Source organism: Psammomys obesus, unplaced genomic scaffold, assembly GCF_907164565.1.
Source record: "Psammomys obesus unplaced genomic scaffold, mPsaObe1.curated_primary_1811, whole genome shotgun sequence".
In the NCBI taxonomy this organism is placed as follows: domain Eukaryota; kingdom Metazoa; phylum Chordata; class Mammalia; order Rodentia; family Muridae; genus Psammomys; species Psammomys obesus.
This window is the reverse complement of record NW_026596158.1, coordinates 5,726,988-5,745,720: the sequence shown is the minus strand read 5'-3', so window position 1 is coordinate 5,745,720 and position 18,733 is coordinate 5,726,988. Positions and strand designations below refer to the sequence as shown.

The 18,733-nt window shown below is 47.1% G+C and overlaps 1 protein-coding gene across 1 annotated transcript in view; it reads right to left on the bottom strand.

The window, feature by feature from the left end:
* Positions 1–512: 512 nt before the first annotated feature.
* The window catches only part of Tshz3 (teashirt zinc finger homeobox 3), a 39,693-nt gene continuing 21,472 nt past the window's right edge, over positions 513–18,733 (bottom strand). The window contains exon 2 of the mRNA XM_055595062.1: positions 513–5,437. Coding sequence (XP_055451037.1) covers positions 2,232–5,437 — 3,206 coding nt within the window. The 3' untranslated portion in view covers positions 513–2,231. The remainder of the gene's footprint in view (positions 5,438–18,733) is intronic.

Sequence of the window (18,733 nt, the reverse complement as noted above, 5' to 3'; positions counted from 1 at the left end):
TTCCTACACATCTCCCCCTCTTCCCCCCCGCCACCCCACGGGTGGGTTCAGTCTCTTCCTGGTACCTCCACAATCTGGTTATCTCCGGCTGCTTTAACTTGAGAAGCACAGGTGGCCCCAAGCTCTGAACGCCCGGCTCCTCTCTGCTTTCCGATCCCGGAAAACCTGAAGTTACCAAGCATGGGCCACCATGTGCAAAATCTCTTCTCTAAAGACCTCCCGCTTCAGCCTGGAAACACTATGGGGCATCCAGAAGGGAGGCCAGACCCACCCCAGGACAGCTTCCCAGTGTGACTGGAATGAAGTGGAGATTTTATCGACACTCCTCGCCCACGGGGTTTCTAGCCTCATGGGCACCTCTGGTTTCTTTCCAGTTTTCGTTCCTGGGGGAAATGCTACGCAGGGCTCCTCACTTCCTCTCTAAACACCAAAGTTCACTGCAACTCCCCTGATTTACGCGCAGCCTCCAACTGCCAACACCTGGCAGACACAGCAACTGAGTCAGTCATAAACAGATCGCATACAATTTAATTTTAATGTGCTCGTTAGTCGTAGCACATCTCAGACATAATTGTGAACGCAACACAAAATTATAGCAAAAAGACAATTTTAATGCTGCCGTAGAAAAAAAGGGTTATATGAAGAATCACATCATGGTGTGCCATTGTCAACAACAAAACAGGGCACAAGAGTGAGTCACGGTGTCTGTGGTGTTTACATGCCAATATTTTATACATAGGTTCTCATATGGTGGCAGCTGTCAGTTATTTCTGCAAATTAACTGCCAGAAATGGAGAACAGAATGGCTTGGCGAGCTGGTAACCACGGGTTACCTTTCATAAGCCTCAAGATAAAACTGCAGTGTGGGATCTTGGGAGAATAATTAGGAAGAACAAAACAAAGTTACCGATTGAATTTAAAAAGAAGAAAGAAAGAAAAGAAAAAAAAGAAGAAAGAGAAAAAAGAAAAGCATCCCACATGATGAACTAGCAACCGAGAAGGCTCATAAATAAGTGGAAGAGCTTGTCCCACAGAACGCTTTATGACGTTTAAGCAAAAGATTACAGTACAAACATTTTAAAGGCTTTATCAATGTTCAGGAAATACAGTACAAGTTGGGTTGTTTTTGTTTTTTTTTAATCTTTTTTTTTTTCCTTTTCGAATAGATTTAACCCTTTGAGCACTGAGTTTACTTTGAGCATCCTTTAATTTCTAATAAATACCTTTAAGAACCATGTGCAAAATAGTTATGATGCCTGCCAGGGATGGATTTCCTGGCCTCAAAACAAATGATAATAGAACGCTAATAAATATGCATAATTTAAACATGAACCCTCTATCAATATAGATGTGCCGTACTGCGAAACAAACTTCACACCTTGCTTTGAGATAATGTTTCTGTATATTTTTATAAATGCTATCTGTGGTATTTTCTGTATAATTTACAATGTTTGCATGTAAAAAAAAAAAACAACATAAACCTTAAAAAAGAAAAGGAAATATACACTATACAGAGGCATGGCTTGTGCCCAGAGTATAGTAGGATACATAAAACACTTGTTATAAATGCAAGAAAGAAAGGGTCATTTAACCAGTCACATTTTCCCATAAGAGTTTGAAATCTATACAATATATACATCTATGTTTCAATGTGAAAATAATATTCTTTTAAATTTCAAGGCGTGTTATACCCCTGCAGACCTGCATAAATGGAGGTTCCTAATATTCCTTATAACTAAGCTGGTAAGGAGTTTAAAAACAGAGTTTCATACATTATTATTATTCATTATTATTTTGTTTTATTATTATCTCTTTTTTTAACCAAATTAATGCAAAAGTGCTTCGTAGTACTCAGAGGGCTAAAGATGAAAGGGTGAGAAATGCCAGCACACCCAAGTTTCATGGAAAAAGTGTGCCTGGTTTCGTTATAAATGCTTAATTAAACTGTCTGTTAATGCATGCAGCTTGAAGCATCGAGGAGATGCTCACAATTAAATCCCATTTACACAAAGTTCCAAACACTTAGCACTGCGTTTTAACCTTCGTTATTTTACCAGTAACAACAGCTGATTATATGCACCTCTCTATTAAACACTGTACAATTATACCAAACAGTCCAGCCCAGAACGATCCTCTGCAGTTAACATAAGAACATGTGCCAAGAACAAGACAGAGGGGCTTTAAGGTGCCTTCAGCATTTCCCTCCAGTCATTTCTACCCTGGAGCAAACGCTACTGCTTCTCCAGCTCAGAAACGAACAGAAGGTGGTCTTCTGGCGATTTCCCGTGTGTTTTGCTAAGGTGAAGTTTAACGGCATGTTTGCTCGCAAAGGTCCGATTGCAAAGCTTGCACTGGTAGGAGGTCCCTAGGTCCTCCTCCGGGGAGGATGTCACCAATTTTTCTGATGGTGACTTGGTTTGTGCTATTTGATTGTTAATCTGTTCGGTGGACAGTTTTGATAGGTCCCGTAGCCGGAAGCCCAGATGTGACTCTAGGTGGCTGATGTACGTGGAAGGAGTCCTGATTTGTGACGCACAGTCGTTACAAAAGAACACAGGGTGGCCAGTGTCCAAGTTTTTGAGGAACTTTGTTCCACCTGTCCTTCGAAGCTGGTATTTCACATTGGCCAGCCAATGGCTGATGGTGGTCATGGAGAGCCCAGTGAACCTCGAGATGTGCATGCGCTCCTGAGGGCTCAGATCTGACATGATGTACTTCCCTTCTGATGTCTGCCGGAGGCTGGCGGCAAACTGGGCCTGCAGGATCAGCAGGTGCTGAGGATTCCAGTTTGACTGGCGGCCTTTCCTCTTCTGCGCTGGAGTCGACTCCTCGGCCTCTTCCAGGGTGGCCCCGTCAATGTCAGACTTCTCCGAGATGCTGGAAGGAGTCGAGGATTTTGACGTGTGGCTCTCTGTCAAGTTCTTCAGCATATCGGAGATATCTGACAAGGCGTTCTCGCGCAGTGGCGAGTTTGACATGAACGATACCATGGCAGACGTCTTTGCCGTTGTCACCGTAGATGAGGAAGTTGCTGGAGATGTAGACGTGGGGGACAAAAGCCCTGAACCTAAAGAGCAACCTTTGTCGCTCTTTCCTTTTGTCAAGTCTATGGGCTGGTCGTTGTTGACGTGGTAGAAATAGCGGTCCAGATGCTCTGCCTTCTTGGCCTGGAGGGGTGGTGGGGTGGCCACAGCTGCCTTCTCAGCCAGGCTGTTGCTCATCTTGAAAAGCATGCTCATGGGGTCCAGCGCGGGCAGAGAGGGCTTGGCCGCCTTACCCAGGTGGATATTCATGACGGACTGCAGGGCGCTCAGGGGGTTCACAAAAGGCTGCTCCGGAGGGTGGTCCGTGATGATGGCCGTGCTGCCGCTGAGGCCTCCGCTCAGGGGCTTCACCGGCTCCTTGCCGTTCTCCACCGGCTCTGCAGGGGGGCTCACCTCCTTGCACCCATCTCGAGGTGGGCTGGGGCTGTTCTCCTGGCTCTTGAAGCCACCGTCGCTGGAGGCTTCCATCTTAACGGGCTCGCTCTGCTCGCTGCTGCACGGGGAGGGAGTGGCCCGCTTGGGAGGTGACAGCTTGCCTTCGGGCTCTTTCATTTTCTCCTCAACTTTGGCAACTTTCTCAGTGACTTTTTTCACCAGTTCCTCCATGGCGTGAAAGTTTGTCTTGGGCATGGGGGAGGTCTGGCTGCTGGGCGGAGAGACGAGGGTCTGGGTTTTCGTGGGAGACACGATTTCGCTGTTGCCAAACATGGGTTTCAGGGGTGTGCTCTTCCCTGAGGAACCCAAGGACAACTTCATCATGTTGGGGAGCTGGTAGGCGGCATGGATGCTGGGGTAGCCCCCCCAGCTGGGGGTGCCATTCTGAGCCTTGTTGATGGCGGACGTCACCGTGTTTTCAAGCGATTTGAGGATATCGAGTCCCCCTTTGGGGCTCTCTTCTAAGTCATTTTCAGTCAGATAGTGATACTTGGAAGAAATGTCGTACTTCTCCTCCTCCTCGCTGGTCTTCTCCTTCTCCTTGGATTTCTCGTCCATGATCACTTTCTCCTTGTCCACTTCCTTCTTGACCTCCACAGTCAGCTTCGGGGAGACACTCGCAGGGGTGTTGGAGGGAGATGTGAAGGTGGTGGCTGCCAGCGGAACAGACTGCACCTTCTCATCCAGCAAGGTGGTGATGGTGGGCGTGACAGGCGTCTCCATGATGGGCTTGCCCTTCTTCATGGCTGAGTTTGTGACCTTGATAAAGTGGCCAGTGACCATCATGTGGGCCGTGAGCTCCTGGAGTGTGTCGTGGGAGCTGCCGCACTCCATGCATTTGAGGATCTGAGACTTGCGGGCCTCAAAGTGCCACGCGTAGCTAGCCCCGTTCTGGTGGCCGTACCGGTTATTTGGCGTGATGTAAGGGTTGGAGTTCTTCTGCAGAGCATCGCTGGTATCAGACAGAGTGGCTTTGGGGGTCCCGCCCGTGGAGTCAGGGGAGCTAGGCAGCTCCAGCTCCAGAGAAGGTTTCTTTCGAGCAGCGGGGATGATTTTGGCTGCAACAGGTGTGACAGGTTCCTTGAGAGGCACTTTTTGGTAGTGTTTAGTTTTGATCATATGGACACTCAGGTCTTGGAGGGACTCAAAGGAGTGGCCACAGTACATGCACTTCAGCACCTTCTGAGCGTCCTCCTTCCCTTCCATTTCCAACAAAGACCGCTTGCGAGGCTTGGACCAGCGCTTGGGGTTGTTGTTGTCGGTCTCGTGGTTGTCATCGCGATAGTGGCCCGTCTCGTTCATGTGCACCGTCAGCTCCACCAGGGTGTCATAGGCGGCACTACAGTCTTTGCAGCGGAACTTGCTGGCCCCGGTGAAGATGGAGCCGTACAGCTTGCTGCTCTGGCGGTACAGCTGCACGGTGCTGAACAGGCTGGGCTCGGGCAGCATTCGGTTCTGGGATACCTGCTGCAGGGTCTTAGCCATGGCACTCTGGTGCCAGTCGAAGCTCCCGCTGCCACAGCTACTGCTGCTGCTGCTGCTACTGCTGCTGCTGCCACCGTTGTTCTCTGAGGAGGGCTGGTGCAGGTTCAGGTTGAGGTTGGACCAGTAGGAATTGGACAGGAAGTTGTTGTACACGGCCTTCATCTGCTCCAGGCTATCCGACACGGTCGTGTCCTCCAGGGGCACCTGGACCTCCTTGGTCTCCTCCTCATTCTTGATGGAACTACTTTCAAAGTCAGCCATCCGGTCACTGGTCTCACTGATGTGAGATTCGCTGTCCATTTCGTGGCTGGAAAACTCGGCGGCTGGTGAGTTTTGGTAGCTTGGGCAGGCCTTGCTGAGTTCCTTCTCCGGACACATGTACTTGGCTGAGGGTTCTCCATCGGCCGCTTGCTCCTCAGGCTCTATGTCATCCTCTACCAAGGCAGCTGCCTTTAACTCATCGGAAACATAGGCTGCCGTGATCACAGGTAAGAATGAGAGATGGGACGGGGAGAACAAATAGGAAGAGGGGAGAAAGAAAGAAAAAAAAGAGAACATTAGTAAGTAAGTGTGGACCATACCTAGAATACATTCTTGACTCCTGGGAAGGTGGCAAATGAGATGGGCGCATTTATTTGTAAAATTAAATAGTTAAAATGTGATGTTTCTTTGGAGCAAAAAAAAAAAAAAATCTGCTCTTCAAACATAATTTGCCACCTTATTCTTCTCAAGGGGCAACAGCTTGAAATTAAAACTAAATTTGAAATTAATGAAGCACATTCTGGAGGTGGCATTCACTTCTAAAGTAATAAATTACTTGTATCAACCTCAGAGACAGCAGTTCCTGTCTGTCAATTAATATGTCTTATGCTTCTCCTACCTCTAATGCATTTCTTAACAGACAGACTCACAATTTAAATTAAGCAAGCATTTTTTTTTACTCATTACATTTTTGAAGCTCAGTCTTTAATAAATATAAAGTACAAAAAAACATCAATAAGATTTTTACAAAGTAAAAAGAAAGTTTGTCAATTATAATAAATTAAAACCAGAGATTGTGGCTTTTTCTCCTCTTCTTTTTCCTAGAAAAGTGGATCTTTAAAAAAAGAAGAAGAAGAAAAGAAAAGAAAAAGATCAGAGTGTCTTACCAGGAACAGGGTCTAAAGAGAAGCAGGGTGGGACAGAAGCTTGGGAATGGCTACCACCCAGCACTGGCCCTGTTTCCACATATACAGTCCCTTCTCCCCCCCCCCCCCCCCGCCCAGCACACACACACACAAAATCATGTGGAATTATATCAGAACAGGTTCAGGAAAATTGGTATGCAGAGCTCACTCCTGCTGTATAAATATATACAAGACCTGCTGGTGGACCTTACAAATGTCAAAGTGTTTGCTCTTTAGACTACTTTGTCAATATTTACTCAGCAGAGGCTCCGTGGGTATCCTACAGGGAATCTGTCTTTTTGGAGGCCTCATCCTGGGGATGGAAATCCAGCAGGCATTCCTGAGCAGGTGGACAGCAGAGCCCAGCAGCTGGGAGTTCTCGAAGAACCCCCAGCCCTGAGAGAGGCACAGGGGCCTAGGAACACCTGTGCGGATGGAACACTGTGATACAATATTTCCATTCTCTGGTTATGCTATACCTTGGTGGTCTTGTGTAAGCCATGGTTTGGCCAACCCTGCACGATCAACAGCTTTAAGCTAAGGAAGAAAGAGGATCTGTGGGTTCTCCCCCACCCTATGATGTACTAACGTGCATACGGGGGTGTGGCGCACACTTGTAATCCCAGCACCGGGAAGGTAGAGGCAGCAAGGTGGGTTTGGGACAGCCTGCTCTACATAGTGAGTTCCAGGCCATTAGCCGGGGCTACATGATGCAATCTCTACAAGTTGGTTTCAAAAGGCCAAGGGTAAGTACATGGAGTGGCAGGAATATGGCACTGGTAATTGCTAGGGTGATTAAAAAAAATTTTTTTTTTTTTAAGAAAAGGGAGGGATGTCTTGTTTGTAGAATTCAATAGCTGAGGAGATTTGCTCAGAAAAAAATTTTTTAAAAGGATTTGATTCTTTGAGAACCATACAGCTAACCCTGCCCCAACCTAAGAAGCCTCCTTCTTATAGCACCTCCAAATTTGCATTTGTTCTGAGAGGTTTATCTTGGATGACAGTGATCTTGGATGGGAACCATGTCCCAGCTTTGAGAAAGGAACACATCTCTTTATGTGCACCATGGGAAGCAAGAGACTTGAATGTGAGCCATAGGCTACCCTTTAGAAATGTCCAGAAGAGCTGGGCTTGGTGGCCTCCACCAGTCATCAATCCTAGCATTCAGGAGGCTGGGGCAATAGGATCTGTATCAAAAAGAAAACAGGAAAGAGAAATTGCCGGAAGTGTGCTGCTGTGGTGTGATGCCACTGTGTGTGGCACCGTGGTGAGCCTGGAGTCTGCGTGAAAGTTCAGGAGACCATCACAGAGTCTGAGGGAGACTGCCAACAGACACAGTGAACGCTGTCAACCATGAGTCACAACAGAGACAGGAAAGGGCAGTAACTGTCTCCCTCATGACATTCCCCACTTTGCGGAACATTCTAGAGATCTCACAGATGCCTCTAGAGACCTGAAGGCAGGTTGGCTGGAAGCAAGTGACCAGGTATCCCTAATTTGCCTGGAGTCTCCATAGTCCAGGGCAAACTGAAGAGGGCTGTTCCCACGGCACAGTGGAGGCCGGGGCACTGAGTGAGCCTGCAGCTAAAAAGGGTAGGCTGGGTCTTGGTCTCTGCAAACTCACTGGCTCCAAGTACTAAGGAGGGGTTCTCCTGCACACTTTGGATTGAGAAGGACACAACCTAAGGGGAAGCTGGGCCCCACAAAGACAGGGACAGATGCTGTCAAGATCTGAATGTGGAGTGCCCTTGATGAACTAACGTGTTTTCAAAACCTGGTCCTTTGCTAGTGCTGCTGTTTTAGGGAATGGGGTTTGGGTTAGGAGCCGAGACTATTACCAAGTCCACAAAATAGATTCCTGGGATCAGGTTTTGAAGGTGAAGATATGTTTTGGTTTCTGGCCTGAGCACTCTGTTTCCTGCCTGGCAAGATGTGACCAGACTCTTTCCATTCTTGAGACCATAATGAGATGAAAATCCACTGAAACAGGGAGCCAAGATAAATCCTTTCTCTCTTAAATTGCTTATGCTGGGAATTCTGTCCCAACACTGAAATCCAAGTTTTTGTCTCATGGATATGCACTTCAGAGCCACATTTTCAAGCCTGAACACCACACACTGACCCATTGCTTCTATAGCTTGCACAGGATTAACAATGGGAGAGGCATAAAGCCATGGAGACTAGTCAGTGCAAGACATCGGTGAACCAGAAGTCAACAGTAGACATGGGGTATCTCTTCATGGGGAGTAAATGAGCGACCATGCCAGGACCTGCCTGGCTCCTGTGCACTCCATGGATTTGTCCACAGCCTGGAATGCCACTTGAGGTCCCATTTACATACATTGTCATTGATGTGACCAGCTGCTACCTCAGCCTAGTCCCCAATACACCTAATACACTTTTTGAGACAGTCAACAGTACTGGAGTGCCATCTGATGACACTGTAGGCCTAATAACAAGAAGGATGTTAGTGTTGAAAAGAAAGCATGGCCAAACTCCCCAGTGGGAGCAAAATCTGGCCCTGAGGAAAATGAATAAGCACCCATGCCAGGAAAGTCTGGATTATTGAGAGATCTGGCCTCCCCCACACTCTAGCTCCAGCCTTGTCCAGGCTCCTGAGACTTCTTCTATGCATATTGGCACACTTTTGTGTCAGGAACCTTACTGCCTAGTAAAAAAACAAAAACGATAAGCAATGCATTCAGACCCAACAGTAGAAAGTATCCATAGACTAAGCTGAAGACTCGAACCATGGACTCTTGCTCCACATTATAATGGATGCCCAGGAATGGGCATTGCTCTGGGCTGTGCAATCACCACATTCCTCCTCCTAAGGATGTCACATGCTCTTGATCACTGATTTGAAAAGCTTGAGAGCAAAGTGTGATGGTACACACCTACAATCTCAGAACTCAAGAGATGAAAGGCTGGAGGACCAGATGTTCAAGATCTTCAGCAACATAACTAAGTTCAAGGTCAGTCTGTCCTATTTAGACCCTGCCTTAAACAAAGACACACACAAACTTAAGAGGAAAGTAAAAATAGGGCAGAGGAGTGACAGAGGGGATGGAGGGAAGGGAACACCCATTCACTCCACAAACACAGAAGCTGCTGTCCTAAGAGAAATGGCCTCTTTTCTTCTGGGCCTTAGTTTCCCTGTGTGTATAATACAGGGCACCAACACAGTGATCTATAAGGGACCCCTTCTCCATCTCCGTGTTTTATATCTTTTGTGAGAAAAAGAAGTGAGGTTTTAATCTGTTTTTTGTTGGTTTTTTTTTTTTTTTTTTTCTGGAACATTACTAAGCAGAGTCTTTATAAATACTATCTGAGGGCTTGGAGAGATAGGAGTTAAGAGTGAGTACCAGGTCTGAAGAGGACCTGAGTTCACTTCCCGGTACCCACAGCAGGCAACTCAGAACCACCTGTAACTCCAGCATCAGGGGATCCAGATGTCTCTGTTTTCTGTGGGCATCTACAGACACACATGCATGCACACACGTACACATAATTTTTAAAACCTCAAATCTTACGCTTGCTCTAGTCCAGTATTTCCTTTGTGTTGGAAATCATCAAACCCAGGTTCTTGCAGATTCAGGGGAGAAAATTCACTGTACTTCTTTAAGGAAAAAAAAATAAAAAAGGACTTTTTTTTTTTAACTGTGTATGAGTGTTTTGCCTACATGTATATCTATATACCACAAGCATGCCTGTGCTTGTGGAGGCCAGGAGAGGGCATTGGATCCACTGGAACTGGAGTTATGGGTGACTATGAGCTGAGAGTTGAATCTGAGTCCTCTAAAAGAACAGCCATTGCTCTTAATGGGGGAGCTAACTTTTTTTTTTGCAGCCCTTTCTTCCTTACTTTTTTAATTTTTATATTTTTAAAGTTAGAGTCTTGCTGTGTAGCCCAAGCTGCCTTCCACTTAGGATCCTCAGCCTCCTCAGTGTTGGAATTTCAGGCTTGTACCACTATGCCAAGCCTTCTTCTTTTATTCTTTGTATGAACTCACACTTGCCAAGTCTCTGGTTGCAGGGAAGAATTATCTTTAGATCCTGGGACAGTTACTGCCCTGGATATAGTAAGGCAGGCGAGGTCACTGGTGGCTTCAGTCACTGTGTGGGTCTGTAGGTTTTCATGCTGTTGCAGTCCCCAGAACCCAAGAGGAATGACAGCCTCTTTAAGAATGTCCTGCCTTTCTCTTGTATACATAGATGACTCTTCCATTGCTATTTGCTTTACGCCCATTCTTATCTGAATTCTTGCATCCTGGTCTGGTCTTGCTCACAGTAGGACAGCATTAGATACTCACTGTCCCATTTGGGAAGAGGTCAGCCTCAGGTCACTGCCAGATGCACGGACTAGTATTAACAGCCTGGTAACAGGACTGGATCTGCCTCTGTCCCTCCCATCCCAGTCTGGTGCAGACACCAGCAACCTCCCCACCCCCCACTTTCTTCAAACTAGTACAAACAGAAGCCACTGAGACTGTCACAAAACAGCGGACTGTTAAGTCACTTACCTGGGGGGAAATCTCAAGACTCCCCACTGGCTTCAGACAAAAGCCCCAAATCCTCAAAGTATACCCATGACCCTGACCCACCCTACTTAGCTTCTTCCAGCTCTTTGGGGCCTCTAGGATGCTGCAGGATCTCTCATTCCTAACCCCACCTCTGCTCATTGCTGCCTCCCAAGCTGGTCTAAGAGCTGTGGGGTGGAGAGTGAAGAGCCCTCATTTCTGGGGGGAAGAAAGAGCTATCTTTTGTACCTTTCGTTCCCACAGACATCACTGGCCTATAGCCAGGTGCTAGTTAAATGTCAGCCCCAGGTGGTCAGGAGCATGTCCACCCATCCCCAACTCTCCACCCCAGGTGTCTGCTACATGGCTCTAGTGTCCGGCCGGTCAGTTTTCTGTTACTTAAAGGAGGACAGGAGGATGAGGGGAGGAGAGAGGAAAGGAAGGGGCCGGGAGGAGAAAAAGTGGAGGGGAAGCTTCAAATAGGATGTGAAGTTAATTAATTAATTAAAAACAAACAAACCAAAAAATAGCCAAGGCAGGCTAATGTGATGAAAAAAGGAATGTACTCAGCTCATAGGTTTGGAAGCCTGTGATCTAAGCTGACCAATACTCTCTTTTCGAGGGCTCCATGACAAATAACAGACATCTATGTGGAGGGAGGAAAGGCCACATCTTAGAACATGACAGCAGAAGACCTCAGGGCCCACAGTGCTTGCTCTGAGCCTACTCCCACAAGGACTAATGCAATGTCCATGAGAACCACCTTAAGTTGATATGAGGGCAAACCTAAACCCCTCCCTCTAAGCCCACGTCTTAGAGGGCCCACATCTTCTCACATTGTCGCACAAAGGATCAAATGTCAAAACATGAGTCCATAAGGACCAAATGTCAAACTATAAATCTGTGGTGGACACTTTCAAGTCATTTGCCAACCATGGCTCAGGTCCATGGTGGTCACTCAACCTTTATCCACAGGAGGCAATAATGAACATTACAGTTGACTTCTTCTGACCTCCTCAACAGCCATCTAGAGCTGAGGTGGGTCCAGACTCAAGCTCATTCCAGGATGGAGATGAGCTAAGTTATGCTAAGTCCTTTCTGGATTTGCTCTCTGAGTGTGACTGACAAGGATGCATCATCGTGCCTGTCTGCCTCACAAATAAGACCGAACTCTGCTGCCAGCTCCAACAGAGGATGCAGCTGGACTGCGACAGGGAAGAAGCCTCCATCCCAAACACCCACTGCGGCACAAGAAACAAAAAAAAAAGTTAAGAGTGGGCAGAGACTTACAAGTGACGGGGAGACTCGGGGTTGGGTACCAGCATTTCATTTTTTTCCCCAAGTCACTTGGTCGAGACTCTCCATGAGCGTAGCCAAGCTGTCATGCCTGCTTCCTGACCTATATCCAACTCCCATTCTGTCCACTCCACAAGAAAAAACAGTGTGAAAAGACACAAGGCACCTGAGTGCAGGGTTAGACGGTGGGTTGAAGAGAGAGCCCAGCCAAGCAGAACCAAATGGGACACAGCTAAATGAACATCCCTGAGAAAGAGGCTTGCAGATGCAGCTTTTAAAATCCAATTACCCAACACTCCTGGAAGGGCAAGCCACAGAAGAAACAATGACCCCCAGCTTACTATGTGGACTGGGCAGGAGGGTCTCACATTCCTTGCCTCTGCTCTTTCCAAAGGTCATGGGAAGAGATGAACAATCTCCAGGGTTTGTTTTGTTTTAACAACCCGCCCCCCTGCCCCATTTTCAAATAATTACACTGAGCCATTTCTGACCCTGAGACCCGCATACTGGGTCTGGGTGCGAAGCAGCCCCCACAGTGAGTGTCTGCTGGAACGCAGAGCAGAATACTCCCAAAAGGACCCCACACCTTGCACTCCAGGACAGCCATGGGATGGGTGGATGGCTCTAAGGGCTGACCATAGCCATAAGAAGGGCATAAGACAGGAATCCTCTCAATGGTATTTATCATCTTTGGGTGAACTCCACCTCTAGGTAAAGAGGAAATGGATGATTTTGTACAAATATAAAGAGCAAGTGGAAGAACACTGGAATGTCTTTCTCGAGTAAGTGGAAATTACACCATCACACTGTTAGTGAGCTCTCCACAAGGTGAAAAGGCAACAGCTTGGGTCTGGGCACTCACTCAGGCCTTGGCAGCTGTGGGTAGATGGGTGGACAGGAGGAGGGGTATGGCTGGGAAGAGGCAGCAGCTGTACCATGTTCCTAGAAACCATTACAAGTTTCCCTGTATGTGTGAGCATATTTAGGCTGAACTAAAAGTTGTGAAGTTAGAACTCTAGGAACTTTACAGACTCTTTACAGACTTCACAGCACTCTTTACTTCACAGCACTTTACAGACTCTTCCCATGGGTCCTTACTAGAAAGAAGACCAAAGATCACGCTTCTTGGTTAAGTTTAGGTTACGTTTGCCACACATCATTGTCCAGGACTGGTGATAAGGATGCAAACGTAGGCCTCAAGGTTGGTGCCTTGAGAAGGTAGAGGTGGGAAGGAATCCTCAGAGATTTATCTATGCCAGCCTGAGTGAAGGAAGCATTGGGATAGCTAGTGAGGGCAGAGGAGGCTGCAGTGGCCTCGACAAACCTCTCCTCTACTGGGATCACGTTGGAGACATGGAACTGTCCAGAAGATGCCATAGACATGCCTAAAATTGGACAGCTTCTGGGCTCTCCAGGACTCAAACACATCAGAAGTCCGTGTCATGGATCGTGAATCAAACTTAAAGCCAATGTTAAAGGCTCCATGAGACTCTAAGTCCTCCCAATGATACAGAATGTGAGTGGACATGAAAAGATGCCAGCTTCGTCAGGAGCTATCTGAATCACTATGGACACCTTACGAAGACACCTCTCCCAAGCGCTCACATCAGAGCAGAGCTCCAGGAAATATGTGAGGGAAATGTTCAAGAGACTGGACCACCACAGAGAGGTGGGTGCCAGCATTTCTACACCTCATTTTCTTCTGTGAAACTATGCCAAGTCACAGCCGTGGAGGCCTGGCTCTCAAGTGCATTTTTTGCCCTAGGCTGGTCACGTGGCTGCTGTCTAGTCTCTGATGTGCAGATTTTTCATCATGAACAAGAGCAGGCAGAATACTGGCCAACATCATCTCCTGGGTCCTACCAAAGACTTCATGATGCCTGAAGCTAGACGCTTTTCCAAGCTAAAGGGCCTCCTCAAATGCAGGAGTACCAACCGCACAAGGGTTTGCTTTATGGGGAAGTATCCTGAACTAGCCTGGTCCTGGACTAGCTCTGGGTTCAGCATACTCCAGTAGAGCCTTGAATGGGACTCTCTCAAAGCCACCACTCAGGCCTTGCTGCCTGGCCAGGGAACCATACGGCCTTAAGATGGAGGCCATGAAGAAGAAAGGCAGAGAACAAAGAACAAGGAAGGAGGCCTCAACCCCACCCATGTTGTCCAGCCCCTGTCTGTGGGACTTCTAGGAAGGAGGGGACCCTAGCAATGGCCAAGCTCATCTCTACCCAACAGCAACACTGCTTGGTTAGTTAGTGTTTCAAGCAGCCACTTTGGACATCCAGACCGCATTGGCTGCCAGCGTCCCTTCAGTGCCCAGCTGCCAGTCAGGTATATCCTGAAAACTGAGTCCAGCTCTCTTGTTAGCACAAATCCTACTCTGAAGTCCTCTCCCTGTGTGTGGAGAAAGTAAGAGTTCAGTCTTCAAAAATTCCCACCTAAATCTAACCAGGAAAACCCAGATGGACAGATGTAGATTATGCAAGAACTTCTGCCTTGTAAAGACTGCATAGGTAAGTACCAGAGGCTGTGTGCCCTCTGGCTTATTTTCACATGGGGCTCTACTGCATAAGAGTGCTTCGTGATGACCCCTGAAGAATCACAGCATTTACAGTATCTGCTGTAGGCTGATTTGCGACTCAAGAACTCTCCTCAGATGTCCAGACAGCACACATCCAAGAGCTTTGGAAGAGTGAACAGGCTAGAGCTAGTATTCAGTGTTAGGTTGGCACTGGCCAAACACTGACCCCCATCCCCTACCCTGGCAACCCCAGGCCCTTGATACTCAGTGCAGAGGAATCTATGTCTGTTGACTGGGAGAGGCATCAAAGCATCAACAGTGACTGGGAATGAAGTTATAGGTGTGGCTCAGTGGTAGACCTGCCTAGAATCCCCCAGTGAGTACACTGGGGTGTGGTTCAGTTACCACTTTTTACTTAGGATTCATCAATAAGGGAAGAGTGGCATGGCTCACTGGTAGAGGGCTTGCTTGTCTCATATGCAGGGATCCCCAGCACTGGGGAAAATAGTGAAGAGATGGCAAAAAGAAAGAGAGAGGTAAAACAGAAGTGGGCCTGGCTCAACATGTCCTTGGTAACATTAAGGGAATGTTGGCCATTTGCCTGGTTACTATATATGCAACAGGGAGAGAGAAATAAATGGCTCTGGAGAAATGAGAGTTTTATGCTTGGAACCAAGGAGGTCACAGCTCAACAGAGATCACAAGTGCTCTCCATCCTTTCACCTGGAAACCCAGGGTCCCATAAAGACCTCTAGAAGGTGTTAAGTGTAATGGAAGTCACAGCCACTGGAGACAAAGGGAAGCTATCAGGAGGACCAGGGCTCTCGCAAGCATCGCCACTGCAGGTAGAGGGTCCCCAGAAAACAGAAAAACGCCAGTGTCTCAAGCCAGGCCTGAGGGAAGGGCATGGTCTGACTTTACAGGGAGGGGCACAGGGCTTAGTTAAAATGGAGAGGCCTTCTTCAGAAGGCTGGGCACACTGGGATGACAACCTCCCTTAGATTGATGGTTCTCCCTACCAGCAAGGTCAGGAATATTAATTTTGTACATGTTAATTTGATGTAATGTGCACCGTGAAGGCTCATTCCGTTGGGGACCACTGTGTTAACAGAGCAAGGCTGCTTCCAGGCCAAGAAAAGCAGAGCATTAGTTGATTGGCAGGGAAAGGCGCCATGTATAAGGCCACGTCACCCTAGCCCAGCCATGGTGACAGCTCTGCTCTGAAGACACTTCCCATGGGGGAGAATCCCCTGCTGCTCCAGAGATAGCATCCAGACCAGGAGCTGCTCCCAATGGTGTGACAGAATACAAGCGGCTAGTGCCTGAGTCCTCCAGAGCCATCTACCAGACCACAGAGATACCTACCTGCATGTCTCTGCTGCCTAAAGCATTTCCCACAACCTGGTCAGGGAATCAGCACAGGTGCCTAGCAACAGATGCATGGAGGAAGGAGATGTTGTAAATGTACAGGGTAGAGTGGTATTCAGCCACAAAGAAAGAAATTATGTCATTTTCAGAAAAGCATATGGAACCAGAGATCATTGTGTTAAGTGATATAAGCCAGACTCAGGAAGACAAACACTGCGTGCATTCTTTCAAATGTAGAGTCTAGATCATAAGAGAAGTCTAGATCAAAGAGAAGAGAAGAGAAGAGAAGAGAAGAGAAGAGAAGAGAAGAGAAGAGAGACAAGAATCTTCCACGTGCTTCTGCAAGGTGGTATGCCACTAGAGTCTGGACACCTGCCCCGTGCAAAGATCACCTCACATGGCAAAAGCAACTAACCACCTAGGACAAATATTTAGATAACGGACAGTGAGTAGACACCCAGCTTAGGGACCATCTGAGTGAGCTTTGTCCCTAGCTTCAGCCCATGCTCTACCAGGCCATCTAAGCAACACTGGTGTACCATGATGTCTGGCTCTCAAAGGTATCTGCATCCCTATTTCTGTGTCTCACAGTATCACTTTAATACACCAGATACTGCAGAGAAGGGTATGGGGAAGGGTGTGGTTGATGCGATTTGGTTAAACCTGGTGGCCATCGATGGCCTACCAACTTACATGGCTGCTGGTATCAGGATAAGCTGTAGTGAGAACAGAGAGACATGAAAGTTCCTGCCGGCCCTCCACACTGTGTCTTTCCGAGCTCAATGTAGTTTCAAGTGTTCTTCCCGCCTGGAGTAAGACCCACGCTGCAAACTCTCAGCTCTGGGTCTATATGCTTTCCCTTTCTTCTGCAAGTGAAGAGGTAAATCTGAACATATGGTCGAACCGGCTACTTTGGATAACTACACATAAAGGAAAATAATTCTCATCTTGGTGGAACAGAAGCAAGGTGGATTTTCACGGATGATTGCGCTTCTACCATGCAAAAACTGGTCAGTGCCAGTCAGGGCTCTGTGTCCCACACACCTGCAGCTGGTGTATGGGAGCCCGTGGAGACAAAAGTGCATCTTCTGGGGTAACTTGTGGTCTTCAATAAGGCAGCTTGACCACCTACACACTTGACAGTCTTAAATCTAAAGAAAAACAGAGCTGACAACTGAGCAATGGGTCGGGGAATTGGGTCCAGTCCTTGAAATTGGCATTTTCAAAGCAGTTATGTGTGCACAACTCAGTTCTCATTGGGACTCACAGGCTTTTCTCCCTAACATCTAAAGAGCTGTGTCTATAAAAACTAAAATAAAATAAAGGCAAATGGATGCCTTACACCAAGCAGGAGTTAAGATTTACATGGAAAAGATGACGATTGATTTACGAAACACATTTGTCTATTCACACCTTCACTTGCCCATTCATCCATCCCCCATTTATTCATTCATTGATGCATTCACCTGTCAATCATCTGCCTATTTATCATCTGTTTATTCTATTTTTCACCCATTCATCCATCCATCCACCCATTTGTCCAGCCACCCATCCAAACTGTAATGCACACAATTAAATATTGCAAATGCTTAGATCAGAGATGAGAACCTACTCACTTACTACTACTAAATGAATCGCAGCCTTCATTTCTTTCCATGAGAAAGATGACCTTTGTTGCCCAGGGTCATTAAAAGAGTCTACATACTAGCACAGGTGTCTTAGCTTGGCATTTCATATAATCAAGCTCCCTCTTACCTTTTAGAGTTTTTCTTTTTATTTTTTCTAGAGCTGGAACACAGGATCTTGTGCAAATGAGACAGGTGTTCTACCATTGAGCCATATCCCCAGACCCTTGCTCTAGGCTGGTGCTCAACCATAGAACCATCTACTCAGCTCCTCACTGGGGCATTCTAGGCAGATGCTGAGCTATGCACAATCATCTTCTAGTTTTTGTCCCCCACTGTCCCATTCCACAAACTCATGTCACACTCTTAATAATGTTCCTTTGCCTTGCCTTGACTTATGCTATTTCTTCTACTTTACATATAATGCTGGTCTTCTCATGTCCTCCTACCTGTCTAGCTGTCCTCGAAGATCCAGATCATTCCACAACCCTTGGGAAGACATTCTCCCATCTCTCTGAAAGGTGGCCTCCTTTAATCGAGGGGATGACACAATGGTGGGAAGCTTTCTAAACTCTAAACTCTAAATTCTAGCAAAATAAGGAATTATCATCATGCTTCCGGTGCATCCCTCTTGGTATTGGACTTCCACATAGTGTTACAGTACCAGGCCATGTGCATAAATTACATCTCTCCATATAAGAACTTCTTATGTCTCTGCTCTTCTTCTACCTGGTGGTCTAAGCACCCTTAGCGACTTCAGGTGGGTTTCAAATAGTTCCGTTGATGGTAATTAATTAAGGACTTATCATGAACCAAACCTCAAGCAGAAGTTTCTTCTAACTTCCTGGACAACTGTTGAATTTGGGTAGAGGATCCAGGAGCAACCCTGTCCTGCTGAAAATCTCTTCACAAGGCTCCACTCCCATTTTGCAGAGCAGAAAACCAAGACCACAATTGTATCTCAAGAGTCCTCATCCCACAACCAGAAGAAAACTCTAAAGAGAACGTGCTCACTACAACTCCAGAGGAGTTTAGTCCTGCTCTCTCTCCATCAAACCTAAGCATGGTATCTAACACTGAGCAAGGATTACACATCCCTGACCCAGCCCTCAGTCAGCCCTGGTCCAGTATTCAGCTAGCCTTCACTTAGCTATAACTGAGTCCTCAGCAGGCCCTTCCATGGTACTCAGCCGATTCTCAACCAGCCCTGGTCGAACCTGTATTAAACCAGTATTCAGACTCACGTAGAGTTTACCCTTTACTTAACTAGCACTTA